The sequence below is a fragment of the Seriola dumerili genome, unplaced genomic scaffold, assembly GCF_002260705.1.
Source record: "Seriola dumerili isolate Sdu_G_001 unplaced genomic scaffold, Sdu_1.0 BDQW01000290.1, whole genome shotgun sequence".
Classification (NCBI taxonomy): Eukaryota; Metazoa; Chordata; class Actinopteri; order Carangiformes; family Carangidae; genus Seriola; species Seriola dumerili.
The window spans coordinates 521,640-537,620 of record NW_019174545.1 but is presented as its reverse complement, the minus strand read 5'-3'; the positions used below and the strand labels follow the sequence as shown (position 1 = coordinate 537,620).

At 38.3% G+C, this 15,981-nt stretch overlaps 4 protein-coding genes across 7 annotated transcripts in view; 2 read left to right on the top strand and 2 right to left on the bottom strand.

The window, feature by feature from the left end:
• The first annotated feature begins 139 nt into the window (after positions 1 to 139).
• gtf2h3 (general transcription factor IIH subunit 3) lies at positions 140 to 3,756 on the top strand. 2 transcript variants are annotated; one of them, XM_022757681.1, is made up of 14 exons: positions 140 to 209; positions 340 to 445; positions 550 to 629; positions 738 to 844; positions 1,082 to 1,224; positions 1,466 to 1,528; positions 1,856 to 1,885; positions 1,983 to 2,011; positions 2,102 to 2,176; positions 2,282 to 2,335; positions 2,648 to 2,716; positions 2,818 to 2,953; positions 3,064 to 3,100; positions 3,232 to 3,756. In XM_022757681.1, the coding sequence occupies exons 2-14, from the start codon at positions 436 to 438 to the stop codon at positions 3,299 to 3,301; spliced, it is 903 nt and encodes a 300-aa protein (XP_022613402.1). In that variant the 5' UTR covers positions 140 to 209; positions 340 to 435; the 3' UTR covers positions 3,302 to 3,756. The 2 variants fall into 2 exon arrangements, with proteins under 2 accessions (XP_022613402.1, XP_022613403.1); XM_022757682.1 differs by having other exon boundaries at positions 174 to 255.
• A 155-nt stretch (positions 3,757 to 3,911) lies between these two features.
• psmd9 (proteasome 26S subunit, non-ATPase 9) lies at positions 3,912 to 6,440 on the bottom strand. Its single transcript, XM_022757680.1, has 6 exons — positions 6,265 to 6,440; positions 6,043 to 6,142; positions 4,980 to 5,173; positions 4,755 to 4,856; positions 4,490 to 4,578; positions 3,912 to 4,187 (listed from the first exon to the last, which is right to left on the bottom strand). The coding sequence occupies exons 1-6, from the start codon at positions 6,388 to 6,390 to the stop codon at positions 4,160 to 4,162; spliced, it is 639 nt and encodes a 212-aa protein (XP_022613401.1). The 5' UTR covers positions 6,391 to 6,440; the 3' UTR covers positions 3,912 to 4,159.
• A 471-nt stretch (positions 6,441 to 6,911) lies between these two features.
• LOC111230774 (rab5 GDP/GTP exchange factor-like) overlaps positions 6,912 to 15,981 on the bottom strand; it is a 16,041-nt gene continuing 6,971 nt past the window's right edge. Inside the window, exons 1-9 of one of the 3 annotated variants that reach the window (XM_022757598.1) lie at positions 12,683 to 12,922; positions 11,103 to 11,289; positions 10,579 to 10,706; positions 9,419 to 9,570; positions 9,253 to 9,322; positions 9,028 to 9,163; positions 8,851 to 8,945; positions 8,154 to 8,410; positions 6,912 to 8,056 (exon numbers count right to left, since the gene is read on the bottom strand). In XM_022757598.1, coding sequence (XP_022613319.1) covers positions 7,640 to 8,056; positions 8,154 to 8,410; positions 8,851 to 8,945; positions 9,028 to 9,163; positions 9,253 to 9,322; positions 9,419 to 9,570; positions 10,579 to 10,706; positions 11,103 to 11,260 — 1,413 coding nt within the window. In that variant the 5' untranslated portion in view covers positions 11,261 to 11,289; positions 12,683 to 12,922 and the 3' untranslated portion in view covers positions 6,912 to 7,639. Of the gene's footprint in view, positions 8,057 to 8,153; positions 8,411 to 8,850; positions 8,946 to 9,027; positions 9,164 to 9,252; positions 9,323 to 9,418; positions 9,571 to 10,578; positions 10,707 to 11,102; positions 11,290 to 12,203; positions 12,396 to 12,682; positions 12,923 to 15,981 lie in introns of those variants that run through there. The other 2 variants (XM_022757599.1, XM_022757600.1) reach the window with 2 other exon arrangements.
• wdr66 (WD repeat domain 66) overlaps positions 14,982 to 15,981 on the top strand; it is a gene marked incomplete at its 3' end in the record, with an annotated part of 6,150 nt that continues 5,150 nt past the window's right edge. The window contains exons 1-3 of the mRNA XM_022757602.1: positions 14,982 to 15,351; positions 15,508 to 15,648; positions 15,834 to 15,943. Of these exons, the coding sequence (XP_022613323.1) occupies positions 15,091 to 15,351; positions 15,508 to 15,648; positions 15,834 to 15,943 (512 nt within the window). The remainder of the gene's footprint in view (positions 15,352 to 15,507; positions 15,649 to 15,833; positions 15,944 to 15,981) is intronic.

Below are 15,981 nucleotides of genomic sequence, written 5' to 3'. Positions count from 1 at the left end.
AGGGGTCCTTAATATGAAAATGTCCGAGAACCACTTCCACAGAAAACACCTGTAGGGGCTTTACGTGAACGCACGCTTCAGCCAAACGTCGCTAGGTGGCAGTAGCGCACCATGTGGTATTTAATTATAAAGTAGAAAAAGAAAAACGGTCGCAGCCTAGTGATGCAAAGACTGTTGAGTATGGCCGAAGATCCTCTCTACTGTCTCTGGTATGGCTCCAGATTTGGGAAATATCTGTAGCTGAACTGATTATATGTTCGTATATTTAACTGCTTTTACGAAGTCGTACATTGTCAGAATATGCAGATTTAAAAACGCGGGTGTTGTGTTAATTTTCAGACCAAAGATGGAAGCTAACAGAACATAAAGCTCCAGGACAGCTACAGCTTTTTAGCCTTTTGGTGTCTCTTCGGTTTAGACGAATACCCTGCTGTGATGGCATCAGGTAACGTTGTGACATGTGTATTTTGTGTTGTAAACTAAGCTAGCCAGCCTCTTCACCGAGCAGAGCTGCGTTGTGTTGTTGAAATGTTTCCACATTGTCTGCAGAGGATGATGTCAGTCTGCTGGTCATCGTCGTGGATGTAAATCCGATATGGTGGGGCCAGCAAGCTCAGCGTGAGCCAGAGGTAATACTTTTAACTTAGGTGTTGTTAAATCATAAACTCGTCCGTACTCTGATTTCTAAATGCTGGCTGAGTCTGAACAACACCCACTGTGCTCTTGTCTCCGTCCAGTTCACGCTGTCCAAGTGTCTGGATGCTGTCATGGTGGTGGGGAACTCCCATATGGCCATGACCAGGACAAACAAGCTGGCTGTCATCGCAAGCCATTGTCAAGACAGGTAACTGTATAGCAAACTTCCCAGCGAAGAAAAAGTTAGTCCAACGTTAAAAAAACAAAACAAAACAAACCTAACTGTATATAAAATCGTTTTAAAGTACAAAGGACATAGAGTATTTTTTACATTAATGTATTGATACTCTGAACATTACTCCTTCCACTGCCATTTTCCAGGACTGAATATAATTTTTTGCTGTCACTACTTAGATGCTAAACTCTCCCACTTACTTTATTTCAGTCACTTCCTGTTTCCCAGTAAAAGCTGGAGAGCTGGGGACAGCGGTGGAGATGATGCATCCTCCAGCGGGGATGGAAAGTATGAACTCCTGTCAGTCGCCAACAACCTTATTGCCGAAGAGATCAGGAATGTTATGTCGAAAAGTAAGTACAAGCTTCTTTTCGTTGGGTAAAATGAATATAAAATATACTACCTCGATGGATGACTGCTTTGTGACCCCACCTGCCATTGGATTTCTAATCAAACAGTTGACAAATCTGGGGAAGATTATCATTATAAAATGTGAAAATAAAGCCTAAACTGTCTTTGCAGTTGTTCTGTTTTAATGACACTGTGAGCTGTTTGTGATTCCTGAAAATTCATGAGCATCTTATGTGATTATAGCTGAAGTGAGGGGGAATTCAACAGATACTCTGTTGGCTGGATCCCTTGCCAAAGCTCTCTGCTGTATCCTTTCAATGACATCTTTAACGGTTTCATACAGACGTGCGTAAAGACTGTCATGACATGGACAAGTGAAATTCTTTTGATTACAGCTTTACATGATAGAACTAACAACAGCGATATAATGGTATCAAATATTTGTTTATTTTCCGTTTTTGAGAAATGTTGTGCACTGGTTGTTTGAAATGTGCTCATATTTTATGTGTTGAAGGATGGAAGTGCTCGTCAAGTTAAAAGAAATGACTACATTGTTTTTTTTTTTCTTTTTTCCCTGTATGTTGAGAATGGTTGAGCTGTTTTCCAAATTCTCCTTAAACCTTTTATATTCAGATATTCACAGGGTCTCAAAAGAGCTCGATGGTAATTATTTTATTTAACATCAAGCTTATTAATTCTCTTCACGAGATGATGTTTTCCTTTTAGCACTTTTGTAATGACTTTTGTTTATTTTCTTTAGTTGCGCAGGAGATGAAATCAAGAATATTGGTAAGCTTCAGTCTAATTTCATCAGTTTTTTTTTTTTTTTTTCAACCTGACTTTGAACACAGCTTCTCTATTCCACTTTAATGGATGTAGGTGATAAAAGCAGCTGAGGACTGTGCCCTCCAGTACATGAACTTCATGAATGTGATTTTTGCTGCCCAAAAGCAGGTAAAATGTAGATCTTACTTCTGTTTTACCTCTTTTCTTCAACAGGTGTATGTATTTCATTTATTTATACTTATGAAAAATCACTGTTTATGTATTGTAAAACAGAACATCCTGATAGACGCCTGTGTGTTGGACTCGGACTCGGGTCTCCTTCAGCAGGTATTTTTCTTTTACTGACTTGTTAGTACATTGACAGAACTGCAGTCTTACAGCACTACACCCTGTATCATAATGGCATGTACTGTACCAAAGCTGAGCCAAAGAATACTCAACTATTTGTGCATTGATTTTAAATAGCTTGTACAGAACAATACTCTGTCTACTGTCTAATACTCTTTAAAGTGCCAGTATATTATTATCATTAGCGTAAGGTATGCCAGGGGTGTGATGATAATGTGATACTGTTGACCGTACTGGCTGTCCTAACCTGTATATACTGAGGATTTTAACCGTCAGCTATTTATTTTTTAGGCTTGCGACATAACTGGAGGATTGTACCTCAAGATACCACAGAAAATTGCTCTGGCACAATACCTTTTAGTAAGTGCACAGTACCGTCTTTACATATTCCTATGAATATGGTTTGTCTTGTTAAAATATAAAGACAAATCACTCTGTTGTTGGTGGTGTTTTCTGAACAGTGGGTGTTCCTGCCTGACTTGGAGCAGCGTTCACAGCTCGTGCTGCCACCGCCTGCACATGTGGACTACAGAGCTGCATGTTTCTGTCATCGTAACCTCATTGAGATTGGTTATGTGTGCTCAGTTTGTCTGTCAAGTAAGTTTAGTTCACAGCTACAGCAACAAATGCATGACAGCAGTTTTTATAATATCTATACTTGTTTTGTTTTTTTGATGACGCTTTCTCCTATCTTTTTTTTTTTTTAGTATTCTGCAACTTCAGCCCCATTTGTACAACTTGCGAGTAAGTCTTTTTCTTTCTTTTTTTTTAGATACAGTATCTTAAGGCAGAAACCTTTTTATCCTTTAATACAAAACCCATTATCCTCACTTTGTTGGCATTAATATGATCTAAAATCTTTTTTTTCTTTGTAGGACTGCCTTTAAAATCCAACTACCACAGATGGTCAAGCCCAAAAAGAAGAAACTCAAGCAACCTACATGATTTTTTTGCTGGGATTACACTAATCTAGTCTTTTTTTGATATTAAGATTATACCATTTTGCTTGGTATAAATTTGTAAAAAGCTTCAAGAAACGCCTTTGAGGCACAACAGCCATATGAACATGTTAACTTGGCTAAAATTGGCTGTCTTTACATGTACATTGAGGCTGTTTTCAAAAGAATACTTGATAACTCCAGTCTCATCTCAAGTTTACCCCAACCTGACAAATATTTCTTATTTGTGGAAATAATTGTTTCCCCCCTCCATAAAACATGCAGTCAAACATTTGGCCCAAGTATATTCACAAGTCTAAACTGATGTGATTGCTTTGTTCATATTGATAGAAACAACTGGCACTAAACTTTTAGCAGTTGATGATGTTGGGTAAAGATAATTTTCTCAGCCTATATGTAAATTGAGTTAATGCTTTGGAAAAAAAGCAACTTTGGACAGTTTTGTGATATAAATTTTTATACAATAAAAAAAAAAAAAAAAATCACACATTGTGTCCAGTCATTTCTTTTCAGTGTTTGTTCATCACTTTCAATCACTGCAATACATTTCAACAACTACCCTAGTTTGAACATATAGGATTCTGATCAGAGTAGTGTAAGATAAGCAATGTTTATTCAGCTATCATTCAGTAAATTGACTCAAACAGAAGCAAACTGACATTTTAGTCTAATATTTCTGAAGGCTGTCCTTGTACAAAGGAAAAAGTTTCAAGTTCTGATTAAGATATGGAAAAATTAAACATGGAAATTTCTGCAGTATGTACAAATTTAGTCTGAAAGCATCCAGGGTAACAAGTGGCATAAAAGTGTTTCATGGCTGAAATTCTGCACAATGTCATTGTGATCACCGATTGATTGGGACAATGTTGCATCTGAAAAAGAGGCAGGACAGGCTGATGTGAACCACTTTATACTTGCCAATACCGACAGCTATTTATATCATGAATCATTCATGTTATGGTGGATGTGCAATAGTATTTTACCAATATCTATACATGGCAAAGTAAAACACATACATTAAGAGAAACATGTTTGCTTGTCCACTAGAGGCTTTTCAGCATCTTTGTTCATGTGGGCTCATAGATTTCTTTGCTTCTAAATATCAACTACTCTACTCGACTCTCAATCTTTGCCAAATCAAACACATGACTGTGACTGTGTGTATAACACTCACCCCAGCAGACCTCTGCCAGACCATCGCTGTGGAGTCAAGCTCATCTGAACTTTCTGTCCTTCCCGGAAAACTGTGACACGTAATGGTTTCTGTATAAGGACATGAAATTGCAGTTTACACTCTAGCAATTTCATTGCAATAAATCATTCTTCACAAAATAAAAAAGATATATTAAAAAAAAAAAAAAAATCTTAATTTAAATTAATTTATGTAAACAATAAAATCTGATTTACTGCTCAACCAGTGGATTACTTCCAAAGCTTACCCCTTCACTGTGTTGTACCACAGCAGCAATATTCTGGAGGTTCTGGAAGTTCTGTGTGTTCACAGAACCAAACTCAGTGACTTCATCACCAACGCTGAGCCCCTTTGGAAAGAAAAAAAAAATGCACAGAAACAAAACAGCTATATTTTAAGTCTTAACTTCAAAGAATTGTGATGGTGTATCTGAAACCACTACCAGACATAAAGTACACTTCTCATTACTCACAGCTCTACAGGCAGGTGAGCCTTGAGTCACTGCATCCACTCGTGCAAATGGAGGAGGCAGGGTGACCTGCTGTTCCATTGCCTCCACCTGGGCCTCTGCCTCATCCCGTTCCCGCTTAGCTTTCTCTCGAGCATGCAGTTTGTGCAGGGCTTCTTCTATCTCCGCCATGATGGCTTTGTGATCATTCTGCAGGCCTGGAAGACATGGTCAAGGCATTATGTTTAAAATGACAATGGACTGAAAATAAATGATGAAAGATTTTGCCTATAAAAAGGAGAACAGAGGTGCGACAGTTAAATGATTCACAGAAAATGAATTTGCAAGTATTGTGATAGTCAATTTAACTAATTCAATTTCAGCTACTGTTTAAACAAAATGACAAGAATTCTCTTGGGCAAGTTTATCCAATGAGTGGATTTGCTGCTTTTCCCCATTTTACCTAATTATAACTTGAATATCTTTGGCTTTTGTATGGTTGGTTGGTCAAAACAAGACATTTTATTGTATCACCATGGGCTCTGGGAAATTGTGATATGCATTTTTCACTGTTTCCCACATTTTTACATATTAAACAAATAATCAGCAGATTAATTGAAAATGAAAATAATCATTAGTTGCAGCCTTACACCAACATGCTACACATGTCAGATGATGTCATATTTAATAAGTGATATATCAGTCCAAACTTATTTTACCACTAACTTTTGGTCAATTGTGGTAGTGACTTCTGTCATGTAATTTTCTGACAATATGTCTAAACAAACATTAATTTTAAGATAAAGAAATTGGGCTCAACTTGTTTTACTTCAACGTTTTAACTGTTGCACGTTGGTGTCATCACGCAGGTATTTGTTGGTTTTAACTGATCCGTCCATATAATGAAAGTAAAGAATGTTGTTTGGAAATTATACTAATGGCGACTCCATTACCTAAATGACCGTGACAGACTATCACGTCAATACGTTAACAGGTGGGTACTTGATGTCGTGCTGCTTCACGATAAGCCCAAATGTCCCCTGCCGCCACAGAAAACACTAGAAACAACAAACAAGCTGCAACTTACATGAAATATTGTGTCTTGCTGTCCTGATCTGGTATAAATTAACATCTGCTCGGGGGTAGCCTTCTGCGTCGACCAAGGGACCTTCAACTCCGACACCTTGCTGTAAACACACAGTGAAGAAAGAAAAACATGTAAACTACAACCACTTCCCGACAGATGCTAGTAGTCTCGGGGTTAGCTTTATGCTACGTTGTGTGTCTGATTATCTGACCGCTAACTTACGTCTTCTAAGACGTCGTAATAAGCTTTTATCTGCTCCTCAATGTCATCTTTCTTCTTAATGAGGTTTTTAACATCATCCATTGTTATTTCCGAGTTTCCAGAACTGTTCTCCCCTGTCATCTTCATGGCTGCTCGGCTAATCCTCGCGGATCAATTCTTCTTCTGTTTAATGTTCTGGTAGGTTCATGGTAGTTTCAATACATTACTGCCCCCAACTGGCCAATTAGAAAACAATACATGAAAGTGCAGTGTAGTCACCAAATAATCCACAACTCTTCTATCAGTTACAAAAATGACGATGTCAAGCCAAGTAATTTAAAATAAAGTATGACAGGTGTGAAGTGATAGGTCTATTTTTTCAGTGTCAGACTCTGAACATACATGATCCTGCACAGTGACGGTCAAACATCAGGCACATAATGTCCAAAACACATTTGCGTGGAAGGAAACTAAAGGCTTTATCAAATGATAAAATACTTAAACACACATATTTACACTCGTTTCAAGAACACATGCCAATGAGTTAATCACTGAGCATTTAACTGTTCACATGCCCACTATTTAGTTTTTTGACTCCTGATTGACTTTGCAAACAAGTCAATTACAACAACAAAAAACACACTAAAGAAAAAGACAAAATCAAATTATTAAATTATATAAGTCAACTTTAATTATATAATTGGGTACATCATCACCATTGATCACAACACAAACCCCTTTCATTTATTCAGTAACTTCTGTAACCGTTGTAAACAACCCATACTTTCTGCAACATGTAGGAATTGCTACAAATTATTTTGCACCACTTTTTTCATCTTTGAACAAACAGTGAAGGCAACATATTGAGAACAGTCCTGGAAAATGTGTTTTTTCCAAATACACCGCCTGACTTGTAGTGGTCCACAACTATCATCCAACATTTTTACTGTAGCATATTTTTTAACTTCACAGCAGTTTACATATAGGCACATTGGTGTACACCATTAGAAAAACCTAATATTAAATAAGCACCCTTAAAGTGTTAGGTGATACCCCTAGGTGCCCTCATAACCTGAGTGCTTAAATATTACTTATGATCACACCTGTTACTACAAACTGGAATGTATTTTATTGGCCTTCATCCTCAAACAAGATACAAATCTGCAACATTTTTTAACAGTCATTAAAAAACCTCTGTGTGCCCCGTGATAGCTAATGTAGAATTTCCTTCAAAAGGTTTTCCTTCATGTTCAACTGGCAGATAAATCCCAGCTTCCTACTGTTGAAACCTGTGCAAATGTGGCATTGTAATATACATCTGTTTTGCATCCTACATAAATTAGTGCTGATGATTAAAAAGAGTCAAGTGCCAGATTAGGTGTTTTTGTTAGTATCGCTAACAGTCTGAATCTTTTGGATTTACATGTTGATCTGTAAGCACCCGTACCGAATGGTCTTCCTGATCCCCTTGCAGTGATTCTTCATGAGTTGAGGATGAAAAAACCTGTGAGATATCAGCCTGAGCTGTGATCTCCTTCTGTACCAGAGCAAACTGTGCTGTTGCCTCATCCAGTTGTGAATGAACTGCTTTCACCCACGTTTGTAGCTGCGTGTTGAGAGCATCCATCCCCTGGTCCAGCTTCTCCTGTCTGTCTTTTATCTCTTCTAACAGGTGCTGTGTGTCACCGACAAACTGCTGCCTCTTCTTCCTTGTAGAGGGAGCACGCTGATGCAGCATGTAGCCCTCAAACTCTTCTGGGCTGAGGTTTAGTGCTGGTCCATCCAGCTTTTCAATGAAGGCCACAGCACAAGACTAAAACAGGACAAGGGCACAGGTATGAGTAATTAACCATCTTGTTACACAGCATCCTATGGTGTATGATGGATGAGTAACTTTGCAATAAACTTACCAAATTTGTGAAATAGTAGCCGCTCTCTCCTGCCATCAAACTGTGAGGGAGACCAAACCGAATCACATATTGCATGTTTGAGTGTAGGCGGGGTGGATTGGCCTTCAGTACCACATATATCAGCCCTGACAGGAAGTCATCAGCATTAGCAGGCTCGCTGTTCGAAGAGGAGAGCACCTCAAAGACATGCTGACTGCATTTGGACACACAGGCAAGTTTGTCCTGAGGTGCTCGTTTGGCATCCATTTCAATTATGGCTGTTGAAAAAAAATACAGACCAGGGCAAAATGTCAAAGGCCAGCATTTTAGACCTTTTAATAATGTTTCCAGCATGTGTGAATCTTACCACTGTCTCTCATGAGCTTGAAGAAAGAGTTCAACATTTTGGGAAAAACACTTACACGTTTTCTGGCATAGAGTTGGTTTTGTTTTGTGTATTTGCACTCTCATGTCTGCCACTTAAATATAAGGCTACAGCTAGCAGCCAGTTAGCTTAGTTTGGCATACAGACAGGAAGCAAGGGGAAATGCTAGGCTGACAATACACCATTTTACAGTGGGTTATATAGCATCTTTATATATTTAACAAACAGATTTGAGAGTGATATTGATCTTTTCATCTAACTCTCCACCAGAAGGCAAAAAGCCCATTTCCTAAAATGAATAACTATTCCTCCAGTACTGATGTTGTGAATCACCTGTTATAGCAGACAGGAAGGGGTCACTTGTGACTGTAGTCTTTTTATCAGGAAAAGGTACGCTCAGCATCTGCGGAGTAACCCAGTTTAAGGAGCTGCAAAATAAAGACATAAGTGACAAACAGTCATCAGAGGTTAGAGGTCAAATACAACATAAGTGATGTATGTAAGGCTTACCGTATCCTTCTCTGTAGAGCCAAGTCCTTCTGTTCATCATCACAGCTGTCATGGCAGAAAACCCATTTATGCAACCGTGTCATTATTAACTTCTCTACGTGCTCCATTATCTGAGTGGCCTGAGCCTCAGTAAAACCTGAAAACAAAAATAACAACTTAGAAATCTCTTTTTGACAATGTTTTCAGAATTAACAGCCACTAGGTGTTGAACTGATCTGTACTGACTGCTAAAATGTTCAGCAAAAGACTGGTAGAAATCCTGCACAAGATCCGACTGTTTCTGTACCGGCAGATCCTGTAAAGATGATGAGAAGCTATGATCAGAACAGCTCCGACATTTCAAAGAAAAGGAACAAGAAGTATAATGTTAAACTTTTAATGACATAGTTACATGGTAAGCCTCCATTGTGTTGAGAAAAGCTGTACATCGGGACTGCAAGCGCTGGGAGGGAGGGCTTCTGAGTATTTTTAGGAAGCCAGTGAAGTCCCCAGGCTCAAGGCTCTGGTACGCTTTTAATGCATTTGTTTGGCTTTCAGAAGACTCTAGAGGGATGAAAAGTGGATGTCATTCCAGATAAATAAATGAAGTAACACATTTTAAAACTGAAACATGGTATTCAGAATGACTCAGTCACTGCGTTTGGAAAAAGCAGTGAAGCAGTTGAGCACAGGTGAAGGGGCAATCCCTGGCAGCAGTACCTACAGATTGGTTTTGTGTTGTCAACTTGCAGATGTAAGGACACTACACTAGCCACATATATGCACATAGGAGCCTATCTGTACATTAATTAATGAAGCACAACAACTGTTGCAAAACTGTGGCAAAAACAGACAACCAAAAAGATCAGTTAGTCAACACCTTTGTTTATGGCCAGATAAATAGTCTCTCTAGCGTGTTCTGAGTCCACTCTGGAGCCTCCTACCAGCTGGATGTGCCTGTGGAACTGCCAATGGAGGGCACCCAGGAGGCATCCTGATCAGATGAATGAGCCGCCTCGACTGGCTCCTCTCGGTGTGGAGGAGCACTGGTTCTACTCCAAGCTCATTACCTTTTCTATAAGGGTGAGCCCAGCCACCTTACGGAGAAAACTCATTTCGGCCTCTTGTATTCACAATCTCATTCACTGCCACGCTGTCAGTCACTAATCAAAGCTCATAACCACAGGTTTGGGTTGGAATGTAGAACGATTGGTAAACCGAAAAGCTTTGCCTGCTGACTCTCATTTGAAAATATATGTACCTTAAAAAGTTGATATACCACTCAGTCCTGGTTCATCTCATTAATTCTTTCCACTCTTCTATTCTGCTTTTGTTCTTCTTGCAGTTAAGTCTCTAAGCTGTGTGGTAAATAAGGCTTTTCATCAATTTAGAGCTCTTCTTGCCTTTGCTCTTGATCCTCAGGCAGCACAACTGATGACTAAGCTAAATGTGATAAAGCAGTTGATTTTTTTTTATCCTGAGGCAAAACAACCAAACATTTTGCTGATACTTGTTTTTGACTTGATGGAACTCAGAACATTGAATCAAAGGACACAGAGCAAACAGGGCTACCTTGGCGTTTTGGAGGCGATGGGCTGCCCCAGAAGAGTCTCCTCATTGTGTTAATTCGATGACCTTTCTCAATGTTTTTCTTCTCCTCGAATTTGGAGAAGGTGAGAGGAGTTCCATCATTTCTTGGCCTACAAAGAATGACAACTTTAAGCATTCAAACCTAAACTCAGTTTAAACCAAAAGCATTAAAGTTTCCTCAAGGTGACAGTTATATTATAAGATAGTTATATAAACAAAGCAGTTGTGCTGATGAGTCCATTAATAGTCACTTAATATGTGTCAGCATACATCATAAATCATAATCATAAATTAAAGCATTTTGCAGTCATTGTAATTTATTTTTCTGATTAATATGTTTAATTAATATGCATAACAATGTCCACCAATTCAGGTAAACATCAATGGTGTAATGAAGTTTCCATAATGTTGCTTTTAAGATGCTGTGACAAGAATCCATCTACACAATGACACCATTAGCCTGAGGTCTTTGAGTCTGAACAGTCGCTACAATAAGCAGTTTTTACCTTGTGTCTTGTCTCTGGGATTCAACTGGACGTGCTCTCTCTCTCCAGCACTTGGAGCAGAGGCCTTGCCACGCAGGGTTTCCATAATACCCACAGGCATTCTTGCAGAGCAGCTCCTCCTGAGAAACTCTGATTCCTCTTTGCTTCTCTGTCCACATATTAGAAATCTCTCATATACTATTCCCACCTGTAAGACATAAAATTAATATTTTGATAATAAAAAAAAGAAGCTTTTCAATATATGCTGTTAGGTCAAATGTAATTCCTTTGACAATTAAAACTTTTAAAAAGGAAACTCAGTCTGTCCTGTCTGTGACTGCAGGAGCTTAAATCTCACAAGCTTAGTGATCAGTACAGCCTGGCTGTGCTAAACTTGGCAAATAACCTCAGGCATCTTTACTTGGTGCAGACATTAGACTAGGACACTCAATGCTTCAATACAGAAAACCCAGGAAGAGCCATTTTCAATGCTCTTTAACTTCATAATTTGTAGATGGCTGTGTTTTTTTGTCTTCTTCTCTTTGTTTCTGTTTTGGGTATTTCCTCTTTCATTCTGATAATATCATGTTCAAAATCACTGATGAGGCAGATCCGGGAAGATAAATAGAAGTTGATGACTACTATTATCTATGTTTATTTGTCTATCTTCTGGGTGTACTGGAGACTGATTTCTTTTCTTCTCTTTTTTCCAAAACCAAAACTACACCCTACAAAATTATTATACAGCTAATCAATACCTTTCTACAATCATTTCAACAAATACTGAATATTATAACCTTCATGAAGGTAGGATTTATTGCAAGACAGTTTAACTAGACTGCATTAGTTTTAGCTTGCTGTACCTCATAAACTGGCAAGAGTAGATCCAAATGTATGCTATCATGTGCCATGTCAAAACGAATAAAAACTGGTCACAGTAAAGCCTTTTACATATGTAGCCATTAACGGGAAGAAAATTGTAATTTTGGTTAAACTGAATGAATTTGAGATATTGTCAGACTCTGCTTTTATGAGAACTACAGCTAGTTCGAAGAATCAAAAACACCTGACAAATATGTGTACGTTAATACTTCTAGAAGAATAAATAATTACATCACTTACCACTTTGTATCCAGTAAATTAAAAAGGGAATGTAACTAATGTAGACATGGTCATTACAATGAGGAACAGCTGTCGAAAACTTTCCAATTTCTCCTTTTTATATCCTTCACCAACTCTTTCGTGTAACCGGTTAAAAGCTGTTAACGCACAATGGAAACTTTTTCGCAGCTAAGTGCAAATAGCCTTGTAGTGGCTGAGCTGACGGTCTACTGTTGAACCTCGCATTGAATTCAATATTAAAAAACATATTAAACTTTCTAGGTTCATGGGCTGAGTGTTGGCCAACAGCTTATTAAGAGCCCGGCTGACTGTCAGCTGAGGGGATTGGAGATAAGGACCAGCAGCTAACGTTAGCTAACGTCAAAAGGCTACAGCTAACAACATATTTCAGCCACCTGTATTAACTAATTCAACTTGAATCGCAGTAACAAATCAAATACCCATCAGGATAAGTTCACAATCATTAAATGCCTCCTCACCTGTAGCTGATGAAATCATAATTAGCCGCTTCCTCATCAAAACGCGTTTCTCACTTTTTGGTGCGTTAACCGTCAAAAACTCCTCACTATAAGAACAATAATCCTTCAAACCTCAATAAATGAGATAGTAGTTACAAAAATTATGAAACAGAGGTAGCGAAAATGAAACTGACTAATAAGTTGTAAGTATGAAACGCAGACAGAAAACCCAGATGCTTTCAGACCGGTGGAACCGGGGGGAAAAAATCTAAAAAAGGTTTAAAGCTCAAAGCAACAACCGACGTTTCGACACGGTGCCGACCTTTCAAAGCAAAAGTATGACTGCAAAAATGTGCTGATTCACGACTTCAAAAACACCAAAATCACGTGTACAACTCAACATAAACGAGTAGTTATCACGTCTGCTTCACCCATAACATCTAAAATCCCGTTATTACGACGAGTATCCTCACTTCTGCATAATTTGAATATTTTATTTTGAATGTTCGTACCAGAAGTCTTTGCACGCTATTATGTTTGTCTAACTTAACGCTCTTGCAGTTGTTGTTACATTGCCCTCTAGTGGTTACCTTGCGTAACCACATTCTTGTCTGGTACACTAATGTTAGTGGTTTTTAATATTCTTTTACGGTTTTCATTGACATTTTAGAAATAAGTATTTATATCGAATTATCAAACACTAATAAATAGATTATAATACATTAAACTGTTGGATTGCTCCTTTTTACGGGGTTTCACTTCATAAATAGACTTGAGGTCCACAGAGCACAGTGTTGCTTACGACGCAATTTAATCATTTTCACTGTTCTCTGTGTTTCTGTATGCTTGTCATCTTCTGCTAAAACAACGTGACCTGATCTCTGTCTAAAGTCACTGAAAAAAGTTTGTCTATGTCTTGCCTGTTATTCACATAATATATTTATATTATATGTAATACATTGCGCTAAAGATGAATCATTTTACTAAAAATATTTCCACATTTTCTAAATTTACAAAATTTACATGTAGCATATCATTTGTTATCAGGTGTTTCCTGCCCTCTAGTGGTCACTCTGAGTAACTGCAATACAAAATTAGATTCGTCAATTGCCGTCAATGTTGACCTACCAACATAGTAGGTTTTCCGGTAAATGTTTTCAAAATACAGTGACCAAAGCGTTATCATGTACGGAAAAAAAGTTTGAATGTTCAAATTCAAATTCAAATTCAAACTTTTTTTTTTTACAGATATCATTAATATTCTTTAAAGGTTGGCTATCAGTAAATTATTAAACAATATATGAATAATCTGAAACCACTAGCATCATCTTAGATACTGCACTGATACTTCCGTTGAAAACGTAACAAGCAAGTGTAGTTAGATCATGTGATCACTAAGGGCAATGAACACTCAATAATATGCCCTCGGTGAGTAGGCTATTCGGTACACTTAGCTAAAGCTAATGCAGTGTAATACCACAGTCATGCCGTAAATCCTACCTACCTTTTGAAATTGTTTCAGAGAGGTGCTGATTCAACTTTGTGATCATTTTGGAGGCTGCAGTTTGTGGTGCTATTGAATTATGTTGTGTTAAACTGACACTATTATATATATATATATATATATATTATAAATTATATTATTTTGTCAACTTAATTTAAATCAGGGAGAGTAGGCTTTATATAACAGACTTCTGTAATATACTGCAGAATACCATTCAACAGCAGCACAAACTACATCCTCCAGACTCACCATACAGTTGAATCAACAGTTCTATAGTGTTCCTAATAAACTGCCAACTGAGTTTACACTTTCACATAGACACTCCTTACATCCTGATTATGTCCCTGGAGGTGCACAGTTTACTACTCCACAAACTAAGTGACCTATACTGCACTGTTGTATATATTAATAAATAAATCTGAAAGTAATCAAATCACTGCAAACTAATTTAAATATAGACAACGTTAGGGAACCAGGGCCCCATCTTATTAGATCTTTACAAGTTTTGCATGTAAAATCTCTTTTTGCAAAGTAACTAGTCACGTCAGCCTAGTGCTTTTAATTTGAAAGACCTAGCCAGAACTTCTGTGTTTTGGTTTCACTCGTCTTCCAGTGTCCAGTGGTAACTAGGCGACGAGACGCTTCACAGGCGCTTTACAGATGATTTTTACTAACCGCCAAGACTAATTAGACAGTTTGTTTTAATATACAGCTTGAGTCCTTTGAATGAGGCAAATTGTACAAGAGATGTTGTATTTTAGGTTAATTAAATAGCGAGATTTGTTACATTTCGTAGCGTATCTAGTTTTGCCTAATTTAACTAGCGTTAGCTGTAATTAACCCGACAGATTAAGGGAGACGAGCTCTATGAAGTTGTTAAAGAAAAAACAGGATTAATCGTCCAAAACGTGTGTGGTTCGACATCATGTCAGATGCTGAAGCTAAGAAACATCAGCCTTCCACAAGCGTTAAAGTGGAAAAGCAAAAATGGCAGGACAATCGACCAGCAGGTAATGATGAAGAGGAGCAGAGGAAGAGCAGTGATGAAGCCGAGGAGAGTGCCACAGTCAGGAGAGAGGAAACAGAGCCTGACACACACAAGATGGGCTGGCAGTCTCAAGTCTACACTGCAACCAGAGACACACTTTTCCCAAAGAAGATAACTCAACCCAGAACACATGCACTGGTAAATACTATGTCTTATTTGAGTAATGTTTGTAAATTGATCCTCTGCACAAGGCAGTCAAGAGAGTTTCATGGAAAATGTTCACCTCAAGATGAGAAGATCATCTGAGAACTTTCACTGGATCATAACAATACTGCAAATTTGCTCTCCATCCAGTCACTAGAATGGGTATTTGGGATGAATCCTGCCCTTCCTGTCTTCAGTCTGCAAGACCATGATCAGCTGGTGGTCCTCTATGCTGGTGCTCACGTTGGGATCATATACAATCACACCTCAAACTCCCAGCACATACTTCAGGTGAGAAAATCGGCAACTGGTTTTTGACTTTCAGGAATATGTGATAAAAAAGGAGATGAGGCGGCATCCTTCGGATAAAGTCAGCACTATGAGTAACCTGAGCAGCTATAGATATCTTTTGAGAGCTGTTACATGCAGGTTGTTGATTTTAAATAGCTTACTGTATATACTTCTTATTCTCTCAGGGTCACTGTCGCCCCATCTCATGCATTTGTGTGAGTGAAGACAGACGCTGGGTTGCGACTGCAGACCAGGGACCGAAAAGCACGGTGATGATATGGGATTCCTACTCTGGGTAGCTCTTGATTCTCCACACATTAAGGCTTTCTTTGT